Source organism: Pseudochaenichthys georgianus, chromosome 17 (assembly GCF_902827115.2).
Source record: "Pseudochaenichthys georgianus chromosome 17, fPseGeo1.2, whole genome shotgun sequence".
In the NCBI taxonomy this organism is placed as follows: domain Eukaryota; kingdom Metazoa; phylum Chordata; class Actinopteri; order Perciformes; family Channichthyidae; genus Pseudochaenichthys; species Pseudochaenichthys georgianus.
The window spans coordinates 32,984,658-33,002,277 of NC_047519.1; the positions used below are offsets into that span (position 1 = coordinate 32,984,658).

Below are 17,620 nucleotides of genomic sequence, written 5' to 3' on the forward strand. Positions count from 1 at the left end.
TTTTCAGCCGAAATAATTAATTAATTCTGTCTGTGTTTGTTTATCATTTTTAATAGGGAGGTCCTGGTTCTAACGGATTCAAAGGTGACGGTGGTGACTCCGGACCTCAGGTGAGTTGAGTTTTATTTTATGATACAAGGGAAATATTCAAACATTGGCTTAACTCCTTGCTTTGTACAATAGGCAGATTTTTAATTTTTTTTATTTTACATATCTGTAACAAAAGATTTCAATGTTAAAGTTGTATAACAAATATTTCTTTGTTTTCCCTATAGGGACCCAGAGGTCTTCAGGGTTCAACTGGTCCTACAGGGAAAGCAGGAAAGAGGGTAAGGGTTCTTTCTAACCTGGCCGTCTTTACACTTTATTGCTTATTTTATTCTCCAGCACAGAAGGTTTTGCTTAAATGTTCACATTTCTAATATTCCATGCCAATAAGTGTGCACGAATCAGTGCCCGAAGAGAGGAGCCTAGTTTCAAACATGGCTGGATTTGAAATAAGTCAGCTGCATTCAATAACCGCCTCTACAGTATTGTGTAAATTCATAAAGTCCTGTTTATCTAACTATAAACAAGTTTGAAGAGGGAGCTTTTCTCCAAAACGATAATTAAATATGTTTTCAACGTGATTCCCATATTACATGTCATGATATCTGTGTGTCCTCCAGGGCCGCAACGGAGCCGATGGTACCCGAGGAATGCCAGGAGAGGGAGGTGGCAAGGTAAAGCACACATCCTGCTTTTCAATAAACCAGTGGGTGTCTGTTGGATGCATCTGAAGAGGTCCTGATAGATTGAGCTAACGGTTGTTCACTTTGCTGTTTCAGGGCGACAGAGGTTTCGACGGCCTCCCTGGTCTTCCTGGAGAGAAGGGGCATAGAGTAAGTATGAGGAGACAGATTGTGAGTGTGTTGAATGAACAGTCAGAGGTCAAACAGACTTTAACTGTCTCCAACAAATAAGAGACTGTATAATCTAAAACAAAACTGCATTGAACTCAGTCATTTCCAATCCGTAGCCTGTGCTTAACATCAGCATCAGGGCCTCCTCCCATCCGTCTCATGTACACTCCAGTGGCGACAGATATGAATTCTGAACCCGAATGACTCATTAGGGCGTGCGTCTGACCCACTTATGAAGGTGGGACCGGCTCCAGATCCACTCGGGCTGCATTTAACCAGCCTGGAGGCGCTGAGTTTGATGTGTTGGGGATTTGGGCTTTCGGAGAGAGGATGGAGATCACAGATGGGTATTTCTAGACAGGCTTTCATGCCTTAATCTATACTAAGTAATTACAGGGCTACTAAAAGGTAGGCGAGCCCTATAGAGCACTATGAATAGTTGAAACCATATAGGTCCATGCCAATTGTGGTGAAGTGTAGATTAAAGGCACGCGTGTTGCTCTCTCTTTTACTTTTAAACATTGTTTCTCCATCGTTTGACCCCCATATTACATGTTTTAAAATAAAACCTTTTCCTCTTGCTCGGCTGAAGAGTTCAAGCGTGTGGACTCTCTTGTTACATCCGACCCTTTGTTGATGTGCGTCTTCTGTGATCTTTTCTTTACAGGGAGAGCTCGGCTCTTCAGGTCCTCCAGGCTCTCCAGGAGACGATGGCCAGAGAGTAAGTAGTACATCAGTCACCATATAGCCGACACTCAACATGTAAACGCATTCCTTGATAACACACTCTTTCTCTTGCTATCCAAAGGGTGAAGATGGCCAGGTTGGACAGAGAGGTGTGGCTGGAGAGAGTGTAAGTGATTTTAATATTATCGGAACACAGAATCGCACAGAGTTGCTAAACTGTACCTTGTTAAATCCAGACAAAATGAGAATATGATGACCCTTTGACCACCATGTTACTCCCCCTACTTTGCTACTACAGGCCGCATCCCTTAATTCCATCCCCTACATTCATGTTTGGCAATTATTTAAACACACAGCCTCACCATCCTCTCCTCTTGCAACCGTGACAACATTCCTGTCTGCAAGGACCATTTGGTTTGGAATTTTGATCTCAGCGGACAGAAATGCTTTAAATAATAGATCAGAAAATAGAACCGGGAAATGTGTTTATCAGTCATTGCCAGTGAGAGACTGCCACATACTGCCTGGTTCAGTTCAAATGGACCATAGAGCTGCATGACAAATGGCTGCTTCCTGTCATACCCCAAACAACATGGTACACTTTAAGAAATAGATGCATGGCATTTCATCACACACACACACACACACACACACACACACACACACACACACACACACACACACACCCACACCCACACACACACTTAAGATGTTTGGATAAGAAACAGCTTTCATGCTTACTCATTAAATACACATGTAGTTGCTATATATGGCCACAAGGGGTCAGTGCTTCACACATTTAAACCAGTGTTTTATTGTCAGCATATTTTAAAATACAAATCACAGTCATAGAAAAGAACATGATTGAATATATGTCAAAGTCTTATTTTAATTATATTTATTAAATCTGTGCTTGTCTTTTCTATACAGGGTCCTCGAGGTTTGCTCGGCCCCAGAGGGTCTGCGGGTACTGGTGGGCAGCGTGTAAGTAACACCTCTTTATCACCTAATTCTCAAACTACTCATCATTTGTTTTCTATCTCAATGATGGTGAGTTCTAATGTTACATTTCTAATCTCTTTAGGGTCTTTCTGGTCCCGATGGTCAATCTGGTCCCAAAGGAAACATGGTGAGAAACATTTTTACATGTTTGTATATTTATCAGGGAGAGGATGAGCTCTGATTGTTAGAAAGGAAGTCTTCCTGCACGTATTTGTGAGGACCACCTGAGCAATCCGTGTGTAATTTGGCCTGCTGGAGGCCGATTGCAGGTCAGTGACCTTTCACCCCTGTATAGGAGACCATAGGTCATTTGCTGATTAGAGATGGTAGATGGAGACGGAGGTGTCTCATCAGAGTTGTCCGACCTTTTCCTTACACAACAAAGCCTGCTGACTAACACTATGATGGAGATACCTCAAGCTTTAGTAAGGGGTGAAACAGGAAGTGTGTCTGTGCATGGCTCCGTCATGCGTTCAGCTTCCTGGAAGGTCTCAGTGGGAGGTATGAATGAGGGTAACATGTCATTGGTCAAGACAGCTGCACAAGCCCCTACGTTGTCTGTGGTCATTGAGTCATTGCGCTGAGGAATTAAGCAGCTGTTTCAGACACACAAAACAATGGGAATAACTTGTGCTTCTCATTAGAGTATTGATTTCTACAATTTCTAATAAAAACATCAAAGCAGTACACTCAAAAGTATCCACAGTAGTAAAGCTTCCCAAATGGGTTTATAAATGCTCACATATGAATGTTTTAAATACAAGAACCAAAATGTTTTAACTCACTATCAGACTATTGCTGACTTTGCATTTGGCATCCAAGGCCCAGGGAACCTAAACGCCTCTGAATCAAGCTTTTGTATTTGGTGTTTGTTGTAACAGCTGGAGAACACTGCTGCACACAAAGGTCTTGTCTGTTGTTGTGTGTGTTTGGTTTGTGAGTCACTAATTCTCAACAGAGATACCAAACAACCTACCATTCCAGTTTCTATCGTAACACTTGAATCCATACCCAGTTGGCTCTGTAGGCCATGTATTTACAGAAAGTTGTATTTCAGAGCCAAACATAGATTCTGAGCAGGCAGCAGATCGTAGTGCTGGCTTTGAACTAAAAACAACTTTGGTTAATGTAAGGAAACCGACAGCTTTCCCCAGGGGCGAGTGCAGCATGTAACTGCCCACCAGTTGTTCCTTTTGTTTGAAATTCTTGACACAGATTGGATAAAGCCAATTCAACCAATCTATCTAAGCTATCCAAAGTCTTCGTAAACATGGTATCACCGTTTTGAAAAACAACAAAAGACACACGACGACTGTTTAAGGTCTCCCTTTTATTGCCCTTATAGAAACGTTCATTTAGTGTTTGACTGTATTCAACAAGATTATCTGAGTTTTTTGACAATATTCTTTCTGTCTTAATAATTGTGCAGATAAAAACATGCAATCGAATTGATCAAATGGAAGTTCTTGGAAGTATTAAATGAATCCTCTTATTTTTCTTTGTTCTTCACAGGGTCCACAAGGAGAGCCGGGGCCTCCTGGGCAGCAGGGTAATCCTGGTCCACATGTAAGTGTATTTTCTCTATTTATTTAAACCCTGTCTGATCACTCTCTTTCCTCTTCTGTCCCCATCTGCTCCATGTCTCAGTTCCTCTCTTGTCATCTCCCCTCTGCTCTCTGCCTCAGTCTGTCCTTTCCATGCTACACACTTGTTGCCATATCCATTGTGTGAACTCAGGTGATCACTCTCACTCCTGTTTCGTCAAGTCATATTTTTATTTTGCTCTACTTCCCTTTTTCTTCTTTCTCTCCATCCTTCATTCCTTAAGTTCTTGCCAATTCATCGGGAATTTCACAAAACTGACACCAAAATAAAGAAAATACTTTACAAGTGTTCACTAATATGGTTTCTCTGCGGTTACCCTCCTCTCCCTCCAGTTGAGAGGAGACATATTGTATTCATTTGACAGCACGTAACCCTATTACCTTCCAATTGGGGGCACAGTATTCCACTTTGGAGTCATCTTTAATACAAAACAGTCCTCCCAATAATGTAGCCAGGGCTTAACGATCATTGCCAGGTAAGACTTTCAGTCCCGCTGACGCACATAGCCTGGACAGGATGGTGTTATTCCTCTGGAAATCATTAGTCGGGACCTACAGTACTCTGATGGTATACGGGTTGAATAAATAACTTTGTTTTACTTAAAGCTGGCCGGAGACAGCTCGATGCCTTTCAGAGAAGGCATTGGCCTGTAGAAAAATAACAGTTTGCTCATTTTGACTTTTTTTTATTCTTCATGGTATGAAATTGTGAATTTTCAAGAACAGTGTGTGACTTTAAAGTGACTGTGGAAAAGTGAACCTCCCTTTCCACAGCTGCTCATCTGAATAAGCAGCATGAAGAACCTGACTGACAAAAACAAATGGTTTGAATTAAAGAAGGAAGTAGATACATAGATTACGAAATAAGAAAATTACAAATGCAGCACACCGTTCAAATTGGAATTGACTTTCCCAAATTGACGAAACAGGTGTTCTTTTTCCACTTCCAAACAAAAATGTGGCTGAATGTTCTGATAACAGACTTTTATCGATTGTTTTTCAGGGTCTTGGTGGTCCTCAAGGTCCGATTGGGCCTCCTGGTGAAAAAGTGAGTATAAAGTGAACCCAGTCGCCCCTCATGTCCTCCCACCACAACTCTGCTGCACCGATAAGTGATTGTTTCAGACATAAGTGATTCTACAGATACACTTAACTTGCTGGCTTCTCTAAAGCAGGAAACACACACAAGGATAGACACACGCACACACTATATACATATTACCAATAGGTCTTCTGCATAAGCACTTATTCTGCCGAACTGAAAGTAATTTATTTGTGGTTTTGCAGCTATTTAATAAGATTGGCAGTCTTCATAAAACTGTTAAGGTATACACTCATCCATCTTCTATCTGTTAAACGTCTTATTTATTGCTTTTTATTTATAGGGACCTCAAGGGAAACTAGGTTTGGGCGGCCTTTCTGGTGCTGATGGCCCTCCTGTAAGTAACACGCCTGACTTTTGAAGTCATTCAAAACCAATTGACACAATGCTGCTAAACGTAATTATTTTACAGGGTCACCCCGGTAAAGAAGGTCCGACAGGCGAGAAAGGAGCAGCTGTAAGTATAATGTTAAGATGTTTATTTAGATTTGTATTAAGAAGTATATAATGTATGTTGTTTTAAGGATTCATTAAAGCACAAGGGGGAAAGATTGGGTGAGGCTGACTTTGGAAATAATTAAATGTAGCATTTGTTTAGCCTGCAAGTGTGCCATTAGGGCGAGGTTTAATATAACCACACACTTAAGATGATATCTGGTCAATTGCCTCAGAAATAGAATACACTAAATTGGCCTATTGTGTTCATTATTTCCAGTGAACCGCTAATCTGGGGACTTTCTGGGATTGCCAGGTTATAACATGTCGTAAAATGCTTTATATAGAGTAGGATTAAAGATAATTATAATAAAAATACATTGATACTTTTGTGCTTTATAAAATAATGATGGCTAGATTTAAGTGGTTATTTGGTTTTTACAAACATGTAGGTGTAGACGAGTGGATATAACAGTAGGTGTTGCTGTCCAATTAACTTGGTTTTACATTTTCTTGTTTTAATGTGCATTACTTTGTCCATTGCTTCTTGAGGGTTATTGTTACACCAAATAAATTGTAATGTAATGAGAAAGTATCTCTAAATTCTCTAATTCAGCAAAAATACAGTAACATGCGTTTGCAATGCTCTTCACCAATCACATCACACTCTTTACAATCCTTTAGGGTTTCAATGGTCCTATGGGATCCATCGGCTACCCTGGGCCTCGCGGTGTAAAAGTAAGATCTTAGTCATACTACCACCTTTCCATTATACGTTTCCTTTTCCCCTGAATTCTTATCCTGACTCTTGTTCTCTCTCCCCAGGGTGCTGAGGGAATTAGAGGCCTTAAAGGCGGCAAAGGAGAAAAGGTAAACATCTCTCCAGCTTCCTCCCTCACAATGATTGACAGATGTCTTTCCGGGACAATGGACCCATAACAGCTACAATTCCCTGTTAAATGAGGTTTCCCTGCATTCTAGTTAGTGGGAAAAGCTCCTAAGGGCCCATCATGCTGGCAGGGAAGTCTTCCTGCCACTCAGCTGAAATAGTGTGTACATTTAAATTAGAACGAGGCTGTTTGTAGGGCAGTTTCTCTGGATATGATCTGTCGCCATTGTTTTCTTGAATTGCTGTTGTAGAATTTAGTTTCTACCGCTGTGCCAATGGATAGATTTATTTCAGTCAATTGTCAGGAAATTGAAACTATTCAGAGATTACCAAAAAGCAGTAAACCTCTGCTTAGATACTTTAGTCACACAAAGAAAACAACTGGGAAGTATGTTACTAGTCCCAAGTCCTACATGAGGTTATATACTCATCATATTTTATTGTGTCAAGATTTATTGTCTTGGTCGTATAATGTATGAAAATATGTCAGAATATTGGCATTAGTATATGTAACGTCTCAGCCATCATAAAACAATGACAGCAGTGCCTTGGATACGTTTACAACTGCATTCTGATGTTTAGCCACCAGATGTCAGGAGAACCACAGACAGATGAGAGACTTAAAAAACGGCTTCTGGGAATGCTTCATTAAAGTGGCCACTAGGTGTCAGTGTTAAGCTATCTGAAGGCACCCTTTTACTTTTGCATATAGTGCTAATAAACTGCCATACATAAGTTTCACTATGACTTTTTAAGTGGTCCATCAGTTATCTTCAGTCTTGTTTGCTATTTTGCACTATCTGTGTTTTGCTTTATTGATAACACGCTCAGCTCTTGATGAAACAGCTTTTTATCTCTCTCATCTTCAGGGAGAAGATGGGTTCCCCGGCTTCAAAGGCGACATGGGTCTCAAGGGTGACAAGGTGAGTCCTCATATCAAAACTGAATACTGATGTTTGCAGGTTCATAAGTGTGTGTGATAGGGTAGCTAATATAATGTACTGTTAACATTTGTTTTCTATGCATCAAGGGTGAGAATGGTGTATTCGGAGTCAGAGGAGAGGATGGCCCCGAGGGCCCCAAGGGAACATCAGGACCAAACGGAGAGTCCGGTCCTTTGGGAACAGGTGGAGAGAAGGTAAATAATCTGCTACTGCGAAGACTGAATCGTAAAACTGTAGTTTTTTATTTTGATAAATATGTATTATTGAAATATTGAAGTTCCAGTTTGTTCGCATAAATTAATTACACCAAGATGCAATCACATTCATATGTGAATGTCATGTGTGAATAGTAGGAATAAAAGTGTGTGTGTGTGTGTGTGTGTGTGTGTGTGTGTGTGTGTGTGTGTGTGTGTGTGTGTGTGTGTGTGTGTGTGTGTGTGTGTGTGTGTGTGTGTGTGTGTGTGTGTGTGTGTGTGTGTGTGTGTGTGTGTGTGTGTGTGTGTGTGTGTGTGTGTGTGTGTGTGTGTGTGTGTGTGTGTTTGTGTGTGTGTATGTTCGGTGTGTTTGTGTGTGTGTATGTTCGGTGTGTTTGTGTGTGTCCAACAACGGCATTTGTTTTCAAATTACCATGAACAGTAATTTACACACATCTGGCTAACTCCATAGGTATGTGGGTGTTCCCAAATTAAAAGAAGTTAGTTTAATCTTAATCTCGATGTAGTGCTAAATGCTGTCGGAGTGCACCGGAACGAACGCCCCGGTATGACGTTATTATGGCTGGCAAACAAGCCCAGGGGTCTCACTGACATTTCAGTGATATCAATATGTGTACAGTGGTCCTAAGTTGTTTTAATTGTATCCTGGTTTTAAACGTTGTTAATATGTTTAGGATGCATATTGGTATTTCTTCAGGCTGTTAAATACAATTAGCCTCTGTTGCCACCTGCTGGTGAGTAAATATTCAAATCACTTAAAATTGACAACCGGTCCGCAAATCTTTTTTAATGTATCTGCCGGTCCTTGGCACAATAAAGTTGGGAACCCCTGGTTTAAATGACTTAATAGAAAAACACAGTTACGAACCCAGAACAGATTAATTGTGATTTAATTAGCCGGATAGAAAATTCTCAAAATAATTAGAAATGAATACAAAAAGGAAGTTTCATTAACAAGCTTTCAATTTACTCAAATTAAAATCACCATTCGCCTCACAGATGATCTACTTTCCAATGCTGCTTTGGATATATGAATAATTCATTTAACGCTTTGCTGACATCCTCATCCTAGTTTGATTTAAATTAGTGCAACATTGCAGTTAATTATGAACTAACAGTCAAAAGTATTGGATTCATAATACAAACTATAAATACTTGACCTTAGCTCAAAAGCAAACATAGTTACATCATATTCCATGTACCGCTTTATGACCATAAACCATAATGACCCAAATGGACCAAAGTAAATCCACTTGTGGGCGTGAAGCAGGAAAGCCTCTCCATGGATGATGTCATGTCCATAAACGTGGTATTAAAAATGTTCCCACAAAAGAAATAAAACGTTATGGTTTGAAGTTTATTGCTTTTCGTAATGCTTCCGTGAACTTTACTGCAGTCTCCCAAACGACATCTCTGGTGACACACTGAATATTCATCGTCTTTGCTTTATGCTCCTTTTTAGGGAAAACTTGGAGTCCCTGGATTACCTGGATACCCTGGTCGACAAGGCTCCAAGGTGTGTGACGAGAGTTATAATCTTCTGATCAATGCACAGGCATTCTTACTGTGCATGCCTCCTCTTCAGAGATCAGGGATATGTGTGTGTGCTGTGTCTTCATCAAGGACAGATCAACAAAGACGACATTTCCCACCCTAGTAGTGTGAACAGTTGAAGGACAATCGAGTGGTGCAGAAAGGACGTCCTTTTTTTAGGCACAGCCGGAAGCTTATATCACTAAAGGGTCACTTGACAAAAACAATGAGATTTTTCTCTGTGGCGAGCAAGCGTTTATGTTACTTACACGTTTTGTTCAGCCAATACTGATGTAATGTATGTCGTACAACAATACTTGAATCTACATATCTAATATTTCAGTCATCTAAACAAAAGAACGTCGAAAAGCATCTTCGAGACGTGGGAGTCCAAAGTTGTAAAATGCTTACCCAGGTTGTCTGACTCATTCCTGCACCACTCTGTTTCTGTTTTCCCTTACTTCACTGGCTTTTCAGTGTGAAGGTATTATGCCCATATGTGTACATAATGCATATCTCTATATACAGTAGATGTGCGTGTGTATACTGTCTGTCAGATCATGATCCACTCCTATCCAAACTTGCCTCTCAGCAATCTTCAGACTAACCCTTACTCACACAAACACAAACCAAGGAGACAACTACTTTGCTCTCACCGCAACTCTAATTCAGGAAGCCTAAGTGGCATGGTCGCCTGCTGGAGTCATCAGCTGTCCTCCCTCCTTACACTCTCCCAGGCATTATCCAACAGTCTGGCTCTCGTGCGCTGTAGCGCTGACCGCTGTGCCACGGATCCACTATGGAGATGTGCTGCTGCAGATGTGCTGCTGCAGATGTGCTGCTGCAGCTGCTTCCTCTGCTGCGGCTGTCAGCTCTGACAGCTTGGCATTGATATGACGGGTCAGATACACCTCCGCTCACAACATCCACACAGCCAGGTCTCTGGCCGCGTCTGTAAATGTCAGCGGGATCTGAGCTGGCACACAAATAACAGAGCTGGACAAATTACGCCAAGGGGGAGAGACAAAGAGGAAAATAAATAAATATAAAAGTTAATTAAGCTCCGGTAATTTGCAATGACTTATTTTAATTAGTGGATATTTGTCCCTTAATGGTAAAAACACAAAGGGTATTTCATTGTTTGTGTCCATCAATACTTTTAAACAAAGGCTACCCACAGATTAGGGCTGCACGATTTTGGGAAAAAATCTAATTGCGATTTTTCTGACAAATATTTCGATTGCGATTTGCGATATTTATTTTTAAGCGACCCAACAGAAGTTTATTGTAAAATGCGGCCATAACTCCGGCTAGGAAGGTCGTATCAACGTACTCCCGTCTCTAGCACCCCCGCAGCTCGAGCTACGAGTGAAAGAACTAAACTTACATGAAACTTCCGTTGGGTTGCTTTAAAGTCAAGCTTCAGTTAAAGATTCACCCTGTAATAGATGTAGAACATGTGATGGAGCATCACTGACCTGACTCAGAAACCATCTAAAGCTCCATTGGAAGCCATTTGGAAAGGGCAGGCACTTTCAAAAATACTTTGCAGGTGATTGGATCAATCTGTCTATCGCCTTCTATCATGGGCCACTTCTGATTGGTTAACAATGGCTGGTACATGTGGAGCACAGCACTTCTGATTGGTGTGGATGACTGACACACAAGAAGAAAAAAAAGTTTTAAAAAATCGGCTTTGCAATTTGATAATCGCATAATTTAAAATCGCGATTTCGATTTAAAATCGATTAATCGTTCAGCCCTACCACAGATGTTCCCAGTGGAGCGCGGGATAGGATCTTCTTTTTGACTCTTTTTGAGACAATAAGGCCTCCTGTCCTTGGCATTGTCTAAACACTGCCATCTTTTCTTTCTCTATAGCCCGTGCCTGAAGAATCTTCTGAAAGAACAATAGATTTGTGACGCCCACTATAAACTAAAACTGTCTCCAAAAACGTATAATGATGAATCTTTTATAAACTCTATCATCATCATAACAACTTTCTTCAAAGAACTCGTTGTCACATTGTTGGACGTTTTACTGAATGTATGCATAAGATTTAAGTAATTATGTGCTGATTGATGTTTATATAATACATAGGCATGATAAATCAATTTGGAGTTCATCAAACTTCACAGAAAACACAGTGATGATGTCAGAAAGGCATGATTGTGATGTTTGTAACCACACGTAGAGAAAGCATGAAAAAAAGCTCAAGTCATTCCAGTCGTTTTACCAGAATTTAAATTCGCCACATTGATGATCTACTTTGCAATGCTACTTTATCAATCTGAGTATCTGCAATCATTTCCTCTTTTCAGCCCGCTTTCAATATGTTTCCTTTACTGTAAGAAAAAGACACTTGTGACGCCCGTTCCAAACTCTGAAAAAGCTGTCGTTCCAAACTTATAATGAGGATTCTTTTACAAACCAAATCCCCTAACATTAAAAAGATACTTCACTTTATGTGTGACTCAAAACTGTCTGGACACTTTTAGGAGCTTTTCTTTAATGGATTCATAGCGTAGAACTTTATAAAATGTCACATCGTCCTCAAGGGTATGTTCAGGGTCAAAGTCCTGGCCCACCCGCAGCCTTTATCCCCCTCCATCAGCCGGGGCATGAATCCCTCCGCTGGCTGTGTGTCTGGCCGCTGCGCCCCATCACTCTCTGTTGACAGCTTTCCCACACTGTTAATTCTGGGCGCCATTTGCAATAGTTTCCTGCCTGTCTTATCTCTCTGGCGCAAGTCAGGCTTGTCCAGAACCAGCCCTGTCCAGAACCAGCCCTCCCTTTCAGTTGATCATCAGAATCAGAATACCTTTATTAGTCCCACAGAGAGGACATGTGCATCGTTACAGCAGGAAAGAGCCACAGACAGCTTAATGTTACATATGTTAAAAAAAAAAAAGTATTAAAAAAAAAAAAAACTTTTCAAAATACAAATCCTGTAACAGTTCTTAGGATTTAGCAGCCAGGTATATATTACACAGTTATTAATGGCATATATATATATAATAATGTATATATTGCACATATAGCACACATTGCACATAGTTTGATGGTATTTACATAACCCCACTTCTGTGAAAAACAAATTAAGCAGTATAGATGTCCCTTCTCGCTATCTCCCAAATGTTGGGCTGTTTACCTCTTGCAATGCTACCCACGCTGCCATGCTTATACTGAACAGTATTACGCCCCTTATATTAATATGCATGTGTACAGTAATGAGCACTTTAGATGTGCATTGCATCAAAGTGTTTTTTAAATGTACTCATGACCTTGCAGTGAAGCTGAGTGAAAAATAGTGTTTTGGTAACACGGGGTGTTCAGGTAACACTTAAAGACTTTGTTATGGAACGCAAAGCAGAGTAGGGGGCTAGTACACCCTCCTGAGGGTCCGATTGTGGATGTCATGCGAGCATAACGTGGTGAAAACAATCAGTCTAAATGAACAATCGGGACGGAAATGTTCGGATTTCCAAAGGGAGGTTCTGTGAATAAATTAAAAATCAAGAACCGAAATAATTGAACTATTCATATCTTAGACTGCACTGTAACTTTTAGTGTTTATTTTATTAGCTTTCTTTTTAATGACTGATTTTAAATGCCATTTTCTAAATGTCTTTCATTTTTTGTTTTTCTTTTAATGTTTCTTTTATTATCTTTTACTGTTTTTAAATGCCTTTATCTGAATGTCTTTCATTTTTGTAAAGCACCTTGAATTGCCTGGTGCTGAAAGGGGCTATATAAATATTGCCTTGACTTGAAAGAAATGTTTAACCTAAATTGGTTGAATACATATTTATGCTACCTAATGCTGCATAAAGGGCCCGCTGCTCCTCTTATCACTCCACGGTGAATGCCCTCCTGGTATTTGTTTGACTGGCACCATCGCTGCTATCAGAGGGCGCAGCCTGTGAAAGTCCAATAACTAAATTGCTGATGGGTATCGAGGGGGATCTGCTGTTTTCCCTTCCTTTGACTTTATTTGCTCCCACGCCTTTTCCTATCTTCCTATGTTGCTTCCTAACTGTGCTAACAACCCCCCAGCCCCTCTGTCTGTCCGTGTGACAGACAGAGGGAGGAGGAGACTTTCCCTTTGGGCTCATCTTAAGCAGTAAAAGAAGATCATTTGTTTCTATGGGAAGTCCTAACCCATAAACCTTTGTTCTATGATAGGAATCTGCTGACCATGAAAATGAAAGTAGTAGTTTTAGTTTTCACAGTTTCTTTTTTAATGAGACTTGGTCAGAAAAGAACAATGAATCGTTTTCTCTTCAGAGGGTGTTTCTCAATGTCGAGTAAAGCTGCTGCAGAGCCACTATTTCAAGCATACTACGTCATCGAGTGCCGCCGAAGTACTGTTCCAATGTCCAGCATACTTGGAATTCTACCGAGCCCGGCGTACTTCGTAGCGAGACATTTCGAGGCTGCACATGTGTAGACTCCGCGGTGTTAAAATCCCCACAATGCTTTGCGCACGGACCAATTTCCTCAAAACGGAGGCGGAAAATGTAAGGCGGGGCCTCTCATATGACGCACACCTGCACACTAGCTAGCCTGTTCCACTCTTTGTTTTCCGAATGCTAGGAAGTATCCTTGCCTCGCTGCTGAAGCAAGATGCTCGGAAGACATGTGCTACCAAGCAAGCGTCCTCGAGATTGAGAAACACCCAGAGTCTGTCCCGTTGCTGCTTGACTAAGACTAAGGTAGACATCTTACATTTATACCCTGAACTTCTCTAATGTATTTCTCCTCTGTCACTTCTTTCCTTTGAAGGGCTCCAACGGATTCCCTGGATTCCCAGGGGCGAATGGAGAGAAGGGAGGAAGGGTGAGCCTCAAAATTAATAATTCTCTCACCTATTAGACACACATACTACACTCTTGGTCTCTGTGGGGTTTCCTGGGTAGCACATTAATATTAGAGAGTGCAGAATACTGAAACTGGATGGTTAGTGTATGAGACTACAGAGACACTAAGGCTAGCAGTGCAGGACACATCAAATAGAAATGGACCTAAAACTTCAAATCACTATAAATGTATATAGCTCCATGACACAAATCCCAAGCTTGCATCAAGAGATTTATCCATCAGTTATTTTACTGCCAAGTCTTTGACAGACATTGAGAGGCAGACACCCATGGCCCCCGTGTGCTACAGCTGACAGGCAGTTTAAGCTGTCAAGTGCCTGTGGGTAACCGCTTACCGCAGCAATTTGATTATTTATTTTTGTCCAAATTTGCTCAGATGGATATGTTTTCATCCCTCACTCAAACCCCCTCAGCACCAGCATTATCTGATGTTTACTATTTGTAGTAACTTTAGCTTTTACTTCTAAAAGGAGGTGAAATTGTATTTATATTTGCTGATGATGAGAATGATATTGTCCTAAATCAAAGTCTTTCTTTCTCAGGGACTCGCCGGCAAAGCAGGACCGAGAGGGCAGCGCGGCCCAACGGTATGCAGTAATCTGTCTGCCAAGTCGACCAGAGACCTTCCTATGAATAATTGATTGTGTTGAAATGAGAAATGTAGTTGTGTATGGGCTTTATTGTCTTGGCTTTTGAAGGGGATATGGGCTGGGTGGTGAATTGTCGAGATGGGCAGGCAAGGCATTAATGACCTGCCTTTTATTGGATTACTTTTGTTTTGTTTTTATTGTTTTGTTATGTCTTCTGACCATGCTATGTATTTTCCTGGTGATTACTTATTGTGTATACCGGCATGCTATGTATGTAGGGTCCACGTGGTGGGCGTGGTGCGAGAGGACCAACCGGAAAGCCAGGTGCAAAGGTGAGAGCCAGGTCCACTTGTATATACAAACAATACATAATATTGCTGCAATAATACATGTCTCTGCATGCTTAAGATTGTATCGAGTAAGTACATGAAAGAAGAATAATGTACCTGCTATTAAGAAGAACAATACGCAATGAACCCGTACAAGAGCGTACAACATATAACATGATTAATCAAAACATAAAACAAATGTAGTACCAACTTATAAAGGATTATAAATGCGCACGTGTCAGTGACCATTATATTTTGATGACGTCTCTCTGTGTTTTTCTCCGCAGGGCACTTCAGGCAATGATGGAGCAGGGGGTCCACCAGGAGAGAGGGTAAGTCACAGATTTAGCTTTTGATCAGTGCCTGTTTAAATGTTAAAGTGTTGTGCCTCGAGTTACTGAAATAAAAAGTACGCCAGGTGCATTCTACTTGAATCTTAACTTTAACTTTACAGAGATTTGTCAATTTAAAAAAAGTCCGAACTCTACAGGACTGCTGATTAGCAACATTCACTGTTAAAAGTATGTTTAATTTACATGAAGAGAATACATTATTTGTACTTTAATTTACATCAAACTAAATCCGCTTAACTGTTGTTATATAAAAAAAGATAAAAAAATTCCCCCAGTTATCGTGGGAAAGGAAATTTGACTAAAATCTAAATAAATTCCAAAGGCCAATTCCAATTTAAACTTGTCTTGTGTTTCTTTTTCATTATTCTTTTAACTCACTTTATCCGTTGTGTCTTCATTAAAGGGACCTCAAGGACCACAGGGACCCGTGGGCTTCCCCGGACCTAAAGGACCCAACGTAAGCAGCCGCTCTCTAACTGTCACCGAGTTAGCAACTCCATGTTGACACTTTTTATATTAGCTCCTCAAATATGTACTGTTTACCCACATATGACCTGATGTCTTGATAGTTATGAACTGTCTACCTGTCCCCCCCAGGGACCGGCAGGAAAAGATGGGCTGCCCGGTCACCCCGGACAGAGAGGAGAGACGGTGAGTGGGCACTTTGTCCCATGAATGCATCATCATCATCATCATCAACTCCCCCACTTAGGCACAGAAGGGAGAGGATGACTGAGACACCTACAGAGTGTGTTCTTAGTGTGAAAGTAAAGCACCAGTCAAAGCAAATGAAGAAGTAAATAGTAACACCAGTTGATGATCAACCAAGATTGACTGTTGATCACTGATCGTGACACCACCACGATTAAGGGCCTTTGATGATATCCAATCGCTACGTACTTTACACATGTAATTAGTGATGTAATGTTATACATGACAGTCTCAATGAGGGTGACATTTGAATGTTTGGGAATAAGATAAATTATGAACTACATGTTAAGTGTCCTTAAGGCTTTAATAAGAACGTGTTTACTACAAGCATGTACTCCCAAACAATAAGTCACTGTATATAATAATCTGGAAGAGGCCATTCTGCTGCGTATTGATGATAGTTGTAGTTTGTGATACTAGGAATTGTTAGGAGTATATCTGCATGTTCACTTTCACTTAAAGGACATAAGAATGTACTTCTTGCACCACTGGAAGATCTTGATCTAATCATATTTAGTGCTTTAAAAAGTTGATAATAAAACCAAATTAGTGGTACAGATTCAGGGTAATCACAAAAATGCAGATAGCTCTGTGAAGGTGATATAACTGGTATGCCTAGCAAAAGGGAAAATCACAATGGGTTTATTTGACAAACAAAAGATGTACACAAACGCTTGCTGTCAGTACGAGGCAGTGATACGTGACACATACTGACTTTCTGTATGGCTCTGATCCTGACAAAACAAAGTAAAGAGTCCATACTGTACTATATAACCCTTCGTGTGTACAGTCCACATCATATCTGTTTTCTCCTTCAGGGCTTCAATGGAAAGACGGGACCTCCGGGACCTGGAGGGGTGGTTGGACCTCAGGTAGATATACAGCACAGTACAGCGCTACAGTTAGATTCCTCCTCCACACTTTTTCTTTTGTTGTAGGACAATTATGAGATGCTGAAATGTATGAAAGTATTCGGCTGTAACAACGGCTGAATCGTGAAAACCATACCCAATGCAAAGAAATAATCTGACTGCATTGAAAATACATTTGGATGCCTTCAGTGAGATCTCTTGTCTTTGAAAAGTAATGAAGCGTGGGCTGAAAGTAAATGATTCCATCTCCATTAAAACTTCTGATTACTTTGAAGAAAGCTAAAGTATGTATGTGTGAGATATCCTGCACATCTTAAGTAGTGTTATTGCATTCATATAATACCAAGGAGGACAAGGAGACATCGATTAGCACATTGACGCTAACATATCTGTGTTGTCGCTGACAGGGCCCGACTGGAGAGACAGGACCTAGCGGAGAGCGAGGACACCCAGGCTCTCCAGGTCCACCTGGTGAGCAAGGTCTGCCTGGATCTGCTGGAAAGGAGGGCGGAAAGGTAAAGGAGCATGTACTGTGTATGCTACAAAAGCAAAGTGCACCAGTCATTAGTAG

General features: G+C 40.8%; 1 protein-coding gene across 1 annotated transcript in view; it reads left to right on the top strand.

The window, feature by feature from the left end:
• The window catches only part of LOC117462539 (collagen alpha-1(XI) chain-like), a 79,942-nt gene that overhangs the window by 33,211 nt on the left and 29,111 nt on the right, over positions 1-17,620 (top strand). Inside the window, exons 15-39 of the mRNA XM_034104809.2 lie at positions 57-110; positions 276-329; positions 669-722; positions 828-881; positions 1,570-1,623; positions 1,711-1,755; positions 2,520-2,573; positions 2,674-2,718; positions 4,104-4,157; positions 5,199-5,243; positions 5,581-5,634; positions 5,710-5,754; positions 6,417-6,470; positions 6,558-6,602; positions 7,491-7,544; positions 7,652-7,759; positions 9,243-9,296; positions 14,100-14,153; positions 14,737-14,781; positions 15,063-15,116; positions 15,401-15,445; positions 15,870-15,923; positions 16,064-16,117; positions 16,996-17,049; positions 17,457-17,564. Of these exons, the coding sequence (XP_033960700.1) occupies positions 57-110; positions 276-329; positions 669-722; positions 828-881; positions 1,570-1,623; positions 1,711-1,755; positions 2,520-2,573; positions 2,674-2,718; positions 4,104-4,157; positions 5,199-5,243; positions 5,581-5,634; positions 5,710-5,754; positions 6,417-6,470; positions 6,558-6,602; positions 7,491-7,544; positions 7,652-7,759; positions 9,243-9,296; positions 14,100-14,153; positions 14,737-14,781; positions 15,063-15,116; positions 15,401-15,445; positions 15,870-15,923; positions 16,064-16,117; positions 16,996-17,049; positions 17,457-17,564 (1,395 nt within the window). The remainder of the gene's footprint in view (positions 1-56; positions 111-275; positions 330-668; positions 723-827; positions 882-1,569; positions 1,624-1,710; positions 1,756-2,519; positions 2,574-2,673; positions 2,719-4,103; positions 4,158-5,198; positions 5,244-5,580; positions 5,635-5,709; positions 5,755-6,416; positions 6,471-6,557; positions 6,603-7,490; positions 7,545-7,651; positions 7,760-9,242; positions 9,297-14,099; positions 14,154-14,736; positions 14,782-15,062; positions 15,117-15,400; positions 15,446-15,869; positions 15,924-16,063; positions 16,118-16,995; positions 17,050-17,456; positions 17,565-17,620) is intronic.